The 9,786-nt window shown below is 38.0% G+C and overlaps 1 protein-coding gene across 2 annotated transcripts in view; it reads left to right on the top strand.

The window, feature by feature from the left end:
• Positions 1-9,786, top strand: part of XK (X-linked Kx blood group) — a 48,919-nt gene that overhangs the window by 3,278 nt on the left and 35,855 nt on the right. For both annotated transcript variants that reach the window (XM_025051345.1, XM_006918264.3), the window contains exon 2: positions 4,431-4,693. In XM_025051345.1, coding sequence (XP_024907113.1) covers positions 4,431-4,693 — 263 coding nt within the window. The remainder of the gene's footprint in view (positions 1-4,430; positions 4,694-9,786) is intronic.

The following is a 9,786-nucleotide window of genomic DNA, read 5'->3' as shown; positions in this document are numbered from 1 at the left end:
GGATCAACATTATTTCCACATACAAAGGAGAGTCGTGGTATGTTTCTTACTTTCCCCCCCCCTCCCCTCCCCATCGATTGGACTTAGTAATAGTTTGAAATTGTTTTTGGAAAATTTAGTCCTATTTATTTTGGAGTGCATACTAACTAGCCCAACCCATATTCTTTGTTGGTGAGATGCTGTTTTCAAATTCACATAGTTAAAAATGAATTATGTTACACCCTATTGATTATGGGATAAATACTACACACTAGGCCTCACTGCTTCTTTCCTACAGGGAGGCATCGGGAGAGCACCATATTTCATTTATATAAGTCTGATATTTAAAACCGAAGTTGCAGTTAGTATGATTGTTTCCTTATTAAGGCTGTTTGAATGACAACATAGAATAATGTCTTGAATTTATTTTTTTTCTACTTTAAGGACAATCTTATTGTGAATGATAATAGATATTATGGAAAAACAGGGAAAAGCACCTCTTGATAACAACAAAATTTGTTTATCTTTTTTTTACAATAATGTTAATTTTATAAATTAATTGGGAGAAGGAATAAATATAAATGAGTTACTAGTTTAGGGAATTTTCCTTCATTTTTAGTTACTAGTGTAATGAGGAAAAAAAATGATACATTAAAATCTGAGTTTATAAAATAAAAGCTAAGAAGTTCCAGTAATGTTTTATAGAACATTGTAAAATTTTTCACCATTGTATTTCTCTCTATAGTACACTTTCAAAAGACTTTAAAGTAATAATAGCCTAAATTTGAAGAGCATTTTTTGTTCGCAAAGTGCTTTTATATACAATATTTAATTCCATCTACTATAAAACCCTGTGAGCTGTCATTATCTTTTTTTTACAGTTGAGGAATTGAGGCTCAGTGAGATTATGCAAGTGGCCTTTCAAAGGTCACATGGCACTTTTTAATTAACGAGTTTGGTTCTTGTGTGGCCTCACCAAGCATGTGTGTCATATGAAGATAACGTGGCATCTAGGAAATCATTGTATTTCTTTTGAAAATGTGTTTTTATTAACTACCTTAGAGACTCTCTGTTACCAACATGCATAGTTTCAGCTAAGGAATGAACTCCTTACACTATAGTGTTTGAAAATGAAATAACATTAAAAAAAAAAGAAAAGAAAAAGAAAAACAGGTCGACCTGCTGATTATCTGCATTAGTGCTTGGCAAACTATGCCTCACAAGCCAAACACCCCCACTGCCTGTTTTGTAAGTAAAGTTTTATGGAAACACAGCCTCACTCACTCATTTATATACTGTGTATGAATGCTTTCGCACTACAGTGGCAGAGTTGACTAGTTACAATAGAAATTGTGACCTGCAAACTTAATATATTTACTCTTTATAAATACAGATAAAGTTTGCCAACCCTTGGTCTACATCATATTGAAAAACTACCTTGAATGATTTTGATGAAAATATTTACGTCTATATTTAGACAACCTCTCAAGGAAAAAAAAAAACAAAAAAACAAAAAAACAACAGATTTGGAGTAATTGGATGAGTCTTGGAGAATTCCAAGAAGAAATAGTGATTTGTTTCTTACCAGTTTTCTTAACCAGTAGTGACAAGTAGTAGAAATCTTAGGGCCTTTCACAAATTTATTTAACAACTACTACGTGTGAAACTCTATGCTAAAGTAAATGTATTAGTTGGGAAAAACAGTGGATTGCGAGGGGATCCACCTGAGCTTCAAGGCCACCTCTGTGATTAGCTCATTCTGGCACATTCTTTCATTTCCATTGGTAGACACTGCAGTTTCATTTCATCTATAATTCTGTAAATGCTTCCTATTTAATACAGCCCCCTCCTCAGCATGGAGAGAATTGCTTTCTCCTCTCAACCTTCATTTCATTCATTTAGCTCTTAGCATGCACTAATGTTTCTTGGTTTGTTTTAGTCTTTACGAATTCTAAGCTCATTTTTATTATTCATGTAAAACATTTGTTGTAGAAAGAACAACAGAAACAGATAAGCACATTTTAAAAAGCTTTTAATTTGCCTAAAGAGAATTCTAAACATTTATTGTATATCATTACTAATATTTTTACTATGGTAAATGGACAAACTGTCTCTTGGGGGGGAAAGCCCTGATTTTCAGTATTTGCTGATTTCTGTGATGTAAATACTGCTGTCATGGCCTATTTCAAGCTACTAGTTGTTTAATATCTGGCTCACAAAATTCCTAACTATTTAACAGTCTCTTGAGTCAGTTTGAGCCAGCTCAAGCACTCCACTGTTTATGTGTATGTGTATGTGAAATTTATATGTATTTTTATACATATGTAATTTTCTTTTTATAAAAAAATGGAATTTTCTATATAAATTCTATTGTAATTTACTTTTTTCACTTATCAAATTTTATATATCAGTAGATGTATGTCTATACTGTCAATTTTAAGAATTGGATAATATTTAATTGAATACATATATTATGATTTATTTAATCATTGTTTTATTTTGGGACCTTTAGAGTATTCCTAGAATTTTACTATTGCAGATAATGCTGTGACTCAAATTCTTGCAGCGGGCTTTCTTTTGAAGTAAGTTAATATATGAGAAATATTTTATAAACTGAAAGTGCTGTATAAATATTAGTTGTATTTATTATTTGTTATCCTTATTATGCATATATCCCATTTTCCCATTTAGATTGTGAGCGCCTCTGAATGAGGCAGGGCTATCCAGCTGTCTTTGCATTCCCCACAGCACTTAGTAAAGCATGTCTGCATTCATCACTTATTTGAGAATGAAGACAATGGTCAGTTTATTCTGTCTTCTAGTCTTTGCTGTGGTCAGTAATCCAACTGTGAAGTTGTTAGGCCTCAAACAGTCCTCAGTCATAGATTTGAGACTTTCTTCAGAGCACACTCAAATGGATCAGCTGGACTTGAACTCATAATCTGAACTTCATTATTTTCAGTTGAACAAATTGGTCCAGGCTGTTCTACGTGTTTTCATGTAATATGTTAATGTGTTCCCGACCTTACTGGACAAAACATAGCAAACAAACCTATCTCTTTCTCCCTCCCCCCATTCTCCCCTCCACACACACACACATACACAAACTGATATGTATGCTCTGTATCTTCTTTCTTCCAGGAACAAAAAAATAAAGGTAATAATCACAAAATATGTCCACTTTGTATTCACCAGAGAGTTGCCTGCATTTCCTCTCACATCAAGTTTTATTTTATTACTTCAAATTATGAATGTATTCTCATTGTCATAGTTGCCTCAGGGTGAGAGTACAAAGTTAACAACATTCAATAAAATAAGTGAAGCCATAAAATCTTCCGGCAGCATTATAAGGTTGTTATAAAAATCCATGCTTGAGGGGAAAAAAAAATGTCTTTTAATAATTTTAAACTGAAAGCCATGAGTATTTTTCTTAGGAAAATTCCATTTTCCCCAGCATTTTATTATGAAAATTTTCAAGCATGCAGAAGACAACTTGAAAGAACTGTACACTGAACACCCAAGTACTAACCACTTAGATTCTGTAACTAACATTCTATTTCACACATTTATCCATCCTTCTATCAATCCACCAATCCATTTCTGTGTGTGTGTGTGTATGTGTGTGTGTATGTACACTTTAAAGTAAATTGCACACATCAGTACTCTTCCTTCAGTATCCATATCATTACCTGAAGAGGAAAACCCAAGGTGACCGGTTAAGGCTCTATCCCTAGGGTAGGCTTGAAATGCCATACATAAGACATAGCTGGCAGGCCTCCAGGCATGATTGGCTTTAGTCATGTTCCATAAGGGCTCATGCAAGCAGAGAGATAGGAAATATATTTTGGTCTTTCAGGGGAATGCTAGATGGCAAACTGCTCTGTGCTGGGGGATCTCTATACCATAGCTGCTGCTTTAACTGAGGAGATTCGGGGTATTTATTGAATATGTGAAAAAATACATATATGTAAAGAGATATCTATACCTGTGTGTGTATTTATATATGTGTGTGTATACATACACGTACACACAGACATACCATATTATGTCCACAACAACGTGGCATAGTAGGATTATCTCTGCTTTGTAATTGAGGGCTCAAGGGCTAATGACTTCTCCAGGGCTGCACAGCTAATAAGTGTCAGGAAGGGAAATTGAACATTTTTTCTATGGCTCTGGAGCCCGAACCATTTCTTGTTCTCTACTTTACTTCCTTGCCTCAGTGGGCTTCAGTGTCACCTCTCTACACTCAGTACCAGTTGGCCTGCTGGAAGGCCTCAGAAGGACTGCATGCTTAGAACCGGTCCTTGGAGTGGATGATTTTAGAGGAGGGGCTGCAGTCCAAAGTAGCCAAATCAAGGCTTTGCGAATCAGGCTAAGTGTAAGCAGGGTAACTGAGAAAAGACAAAATCCTGTATGTCTCTGATTATCACTTGTTAATTTGTTTCTAGGTGTTTTGAAGTCTTCTGCATCTATTGTCAGTCAGGCCACATCGAAGAGCCTTATGTCAGCATCACCAAGAAGCGACAAATGCCAAAAAATGGCCACTCAGAGGAGATTGAAAAGGAAGTAGGCCAGGCAGAGGGCAAGCTGTTCACCCACCGATCTGCGTTCAGCCGGGCATCCGTGATCCAGGCTTTCCTGGGCTCAGCCCCCCAGCTGACCCTGCAGCTGTATATAAGCGCCTTGCAGCAAGACACCACAGTGGGAAGAAGTATGTATATTTTTTATTTCTGCCTCCATTTGGGGATCAAAATCGGGAGCAAAACACAAAGTTTTATTTTGTTTCAGGTGAAGTTCATTCATATGTGCATTCAATCCTGAGTTTGCATTCTAGTTACTCAAATCAAAACTTAAGTTAAAATAATAACAACATTAATTTGCTTATGAAGCTGCAGTTTGGGCAAGGCTGAAAAAGGCTCACCTACACACCACTGTGCATCTGCTGGAGCGGCCTAAAGATGGAGGGCTAGAATCCATTGAAGGCCCATTCACTCAGATTTCTTATAGTTGATGCTAGTTGTTGCTGAGGCCTCAGATCTTTTCCATTTCATTTCTCCATTTGGGCTAGTTTGGGCTTCTTCAGGACATGGTGGCTGCTTTCAAGAGCCAGTGTCCTAAGAATGAGAGCGAGACAGGAAGAATATTGCCTTTTGTGATCTATCCTTGGGAGTCATGTGATATCACTTCTGTTGCATATTTTTGTTGTTGTTGAAGCAGTCAGGAATCCTGATGAGGTTCAAAGGAAGGAGAGGTAAGAAAACTCTGACTTGTTGGGGAAAGGTAGAGTTCTGGAAGTTCACTGCTGTGACCACGTTGGAAAATACAGCTTGTCGTATTGTCTGAAAATACAGCTAGCAGCAAGAGGCCAGGCCTCTTTGGATTTTGCCTCTGTCTTTTAGTGATAGTTCTAAACCAGCTGAGGCAGTTGGTCGTAACAGCTCATTTGTGGTGAATGATGTAAGCAAGAGCACTCTCCTATCTTCTTGCAGGTCAAATAGATATCTCAGCTTTTAAATGAGTAGTTCTCTACCCTTTGGGCTACTCTCACATTGTCAAATTGAGGGCAGGTTTTGGTTTAGCCAGATTTCAAAAAAACCTCTACACGCATGGACATAATTAAAAACCTTCATGTGGGAAGAAGTGATAGTCACTTCCAAATATTAATATTATAAGTAAATGAAAACCAGATAGTCCAGTAAGTTTTACCATATAGATAAGTAAAAACGAATTAAAACTCCTTAAGTTGGAAAAAATGCATATTTAAGATAACACTGCAATTGGAATTTTAAAAAATAAATCACTCTTATTAATTTCATTTCTCTCAGTATTATCCTTTCTCTGCCTATATTCCGGGCTAGATGGTAAATGTCTTGATTTATGGCTGGGTCACAGGATATTGGCATGTCACAGCTGTCTCCCTTATCTAGGTTACCTCAGAATGACTATAATTCTTAAGATAAATCAGGACCTTAATTGAGGTCTTGAACCTTGGTGGATTAACATTTATGTGAAAATGCCTCCCAGAGCCCCAGGCAGGCAGTAGATGCTCAATAAATACAGCAGCATCCTTGTTCTCTAAGGACTTATAACTGGAATGGACATTGACCAAGGTGAGTCCTCTGCATGCCACTATACCCTTTTTCCAGTTCATTGTTTTTCCATGTGGCAGACAGGGACACAAGAGACTAGATGTGGCGAGAGTCTGTTTAATTTTTACAAGAAGACCCAATTTTTTTCTCAAGTTTTTGAAAATGAAGATTGGCCGGTGACAGCTCATAGGCCAATTAGGCACTGCTTGTTTTGTAAATAAAATTTTATTGAAAACAGCCATGCCCTTTCATTTACCAACTGTCTATGTATGCCTGCTTTTTTAAAAAAATTTTTTTAGCAGAGTTGGTTAGTCACAACAGAGAATATATGGTCCACAAAATCTAAAACATTTACTAACTGGCTCTTTACAGAAAAAGATTGCCAGCCCTCATTATAGTTTTTTAGACAGAATCCTGTTCAGGAAAATAAAACCTGTTTCTTAAAATGTCAGTGTCACAAAGAATATCTGTGAGATATCCCCCAATAACTTGGAAAAATGTAAGTTTTCTGAGTTAAACAAGAAATCAAATATATATGGGAAAAGGAAATGGGCATGGTCCTCTTAAAAATTCAGATGGCTGTCATTTATGCAGGTCTTAACTAACCCAAATCACTGCCTTAACATATCTGGGGAAGGAATTTCTCACCAGGAAGGGGAAAGGCAGTTATAATTGGAGCATGGGCGGGGGTGTGTCAGAGGCAAACGTCAGTAGTATCCATCATGTGATTAGGAATGCATTTGCTGCAAGGGACAAACACTTGACTACAGGTTAAACAACCTGGGGTTTATTTTGCTCATCTAACTAGAAATTGGAGGGAGGCAGTTGCTGGAATTCTTTCAGCTGCTCACAGTAGCAAAGTCAGTGCCCCTGCAGTTCCATTCATTAGTCTTTCTCTTGGATTGCTGCTGCAGCACCAACCATCATAGCTGCCTTCAAGGCAGGAAAAAGGGATGAAGGCAGAAGGATGATTGTCTTTCTCCTTTTAGTAGTAATGGCTTTCCCAGAAACCTCCCTAATAGACCTTATGTAAGTCTCATTGACCAGAACTGGTCACATAGTCACCTAGACACAAGGCATTATAGGAAAGCTGAGCATAGGAGTGGTTGCTACCCTTGGTCCCTTAGACCAGAATTCCTCAAACTTCCCTGATGATAATTAGAATCACTGGATTCTTTGGTCCCTTAGACCGGAATTCCTCAAACTTCCCTGATGATAATTAGAATCACTGGATGGAGAGACAAGGCTTATTAAAAATGCAGGGATTACCAGTCCTCATCCCTAGAAATTGTCATTTGCTGGGTCTGGTATGGGAGCCCAAGATATGTCTTTTTATTTCATTTCTCTTTTGTTTTTTAAACAAGTACTTCAAGTGATTTTTATTATCAGCAGAGAATGGAAACACTAGATTAGCATAGTCCTGACCTAGCTAGGGTTGGACCCATTGCCACCCAGAACAAAATCATGTTTTCTTAAAATATAAAGGGAAGAATGGATATTAAGTAGAAGACTATCATCAGAACCTGACCCCATTCAACATTCAAAGTCTATAACCATCTCCTCTCTGATTTTGTGCTCACTGAACATATATTGATGAATTTGGCCACAGCAGATCTTGGCCTCAGGGAGAGAAGATGGAGCCAACCATATGCTTCACTGGAGAGTCGTTTTTTGTTTTGTTTTGTTTTGTTTTTCAATTGAAATATAATTCATATAACATAAAATTCACCACTTTTAAATGTGCAATTCAGTGGATTTTAGGATATTCACAATGTTGTACAATCATCACCATTATCTAATTTTAGAACATTTTCATTACATCGAAAAGAAATTCCATACTCATTAGCATCCACTCCTCATTTCCTTTCCCCTAGCCCCTGGCTATCACTGATCTACTTTCTGTCTCTGTGGACTTGCCTGCTGTACATATTTTATATAAATGGAACCATAGACTATTGGAGAGTTTTATTTCTCATAGGCAGTGAATAATGGACACTTTCTATGAACTTCAGACTTTGAGTGAGTCTAGTCAGCTTGATCAAGTCTCTGGACCTTGGAGGAGGGGTTGCACTGAGGCCCAGGTAAACACACTAAGGTTAGTATGTTCCACGAAGGCCCCTGAAGCCTGCCATTTGGCCTGCCTGGAACTCAAAGTGCCTGTCTCTCTTCTGCTCAAGGTGGTAATGTTAGTAGTAATGACGACTGCTACACAAACCTTTGCTTTGTGCCAGGCACTGTGATTAGCATCATCGTGTGTTTCGTTGTCACAGTATTGCTGTGAAGTAGACAAGATTACCTCTATCTCACTAAAGAAGGAAATTGTACTTACTGTCCACCAGAGGGAGCAGGATTTGGAGTTAGATTTATGTGAACTCAGTCATGAATTCAGTGAGTAGTTTATTGAATATGTTCTGTGTTCCTGACCCTGCACTGGGCTCTGAGGATAGAGCGGTGAATAGGGTGGACAGGCCCCTATGTGTTCGGAACAGGATAGACAAACATAAAGCAAATAATTAGTCATACTTATTTAAGGTAAATCCTGCAAAGTGAAAGTCCTGTGTGAGGGTATATTGCGGAGCTCTTACGAAGGCTGGGAGATGATAGAAAAACTCTCAGAGGAGCTTAAGTTTAAACTAAAACTTGGTAGATGTGGAAGAGGAGTCAAATGCAGGAAGAGCATAAAAGAGCATCCCAGGATTTTAAACTGTATCCCAGATGCAATAAGAAGGCATTGCTGAGTGTTAAGTAATGCAGTGGCCATGATCAGACTTAGTTTTAGAAACTGATTGATTGCTCTAGAAAGTGGGTTGGAAGGGAGTGAAGGGAGAAACAGGGAGGCCAGTAAGTAGGATGCCACAGTTGTCAAGGTGAGAATAACAACTCTGGCAGGAATAGTAGGAATGAATTACTGGAGCAATATTAATGATGTAGAAGTAGAATGAGGTGATGATCAATTGAATGGGAAGATGAAGCAGAGGGAGATGTCAAAAAATGGTTCCCAGGTTTCTGACATGGGCAGTTGTAACCTTGGGGTCCATTTGTACTGGTGAAGCATCCTGGAAAAAGAACAGGTTTGTGGGGTATGTTTTTGCTTTCATTTTCAGACTTTCTAAAATGAATACATTTTAAAGATTCTATTTGACTCATGAGAGAACCAGCAGATGTTATAACCGACTCAAAAGAGAATCCAAAGTACAGACACATGAATATTGACTAGGGATATTGAAATAAATGTGTAACTGGAGGTAAAACTGGCTTCAACAGGAGGGAGAAGGACGCAATTGAACCTCTATTGTACTAGGTGTTATGCATGTCAATCAGTAATCTAGAGCTTACAAAGGGATGCAGGAGCTCAAAGACAATGGAGGACTAAAAAAAAATCAGACAACTCCAAGTAGTGTCCTAAGGACAAGGTAATGTTTCCATTGAAACATTTTATTTTTTTTTTACTAGACTGTTAAAGTCAACTAGAAAGAGTTCCCTGAAAAGGAGGGTCAAGTTACCGGTAGACCAGGTTCCTATTATGGGCATTTCTAGGCCAGTCCTGATCAGGACCCAGAGGACACCAGTGACATCACAAAGTCTGAGTTGTCACAAAGGCAGCTCCCTGACCAATGAAGGGCTGGAGCACAGGGATACAGTGGGCAGGAAAAAGCACTGGTATCTAGAAAGGCCCAGGCCAGCAAGACAATCCACCTGGTCCGATCTGGGCAAA

This window comes from Pteropus alecto, unplaced genomic scaffold (genome assembly GCF_000325575.1).
Source record: "Pteropus alecto unplaced genomic scaffold, ASM32557v1 scaffold28, whole genome shotgun sequence".
Lineage (NCBI taxonomy): Eukaryota > Metazoa > Chordata > Mammalia > Chiroptera > Pteropodidae > Pteropus > Pteropus alecto.
This window is presented reverse-complemented; position numbering and strand designations above follow the sequence as displayed.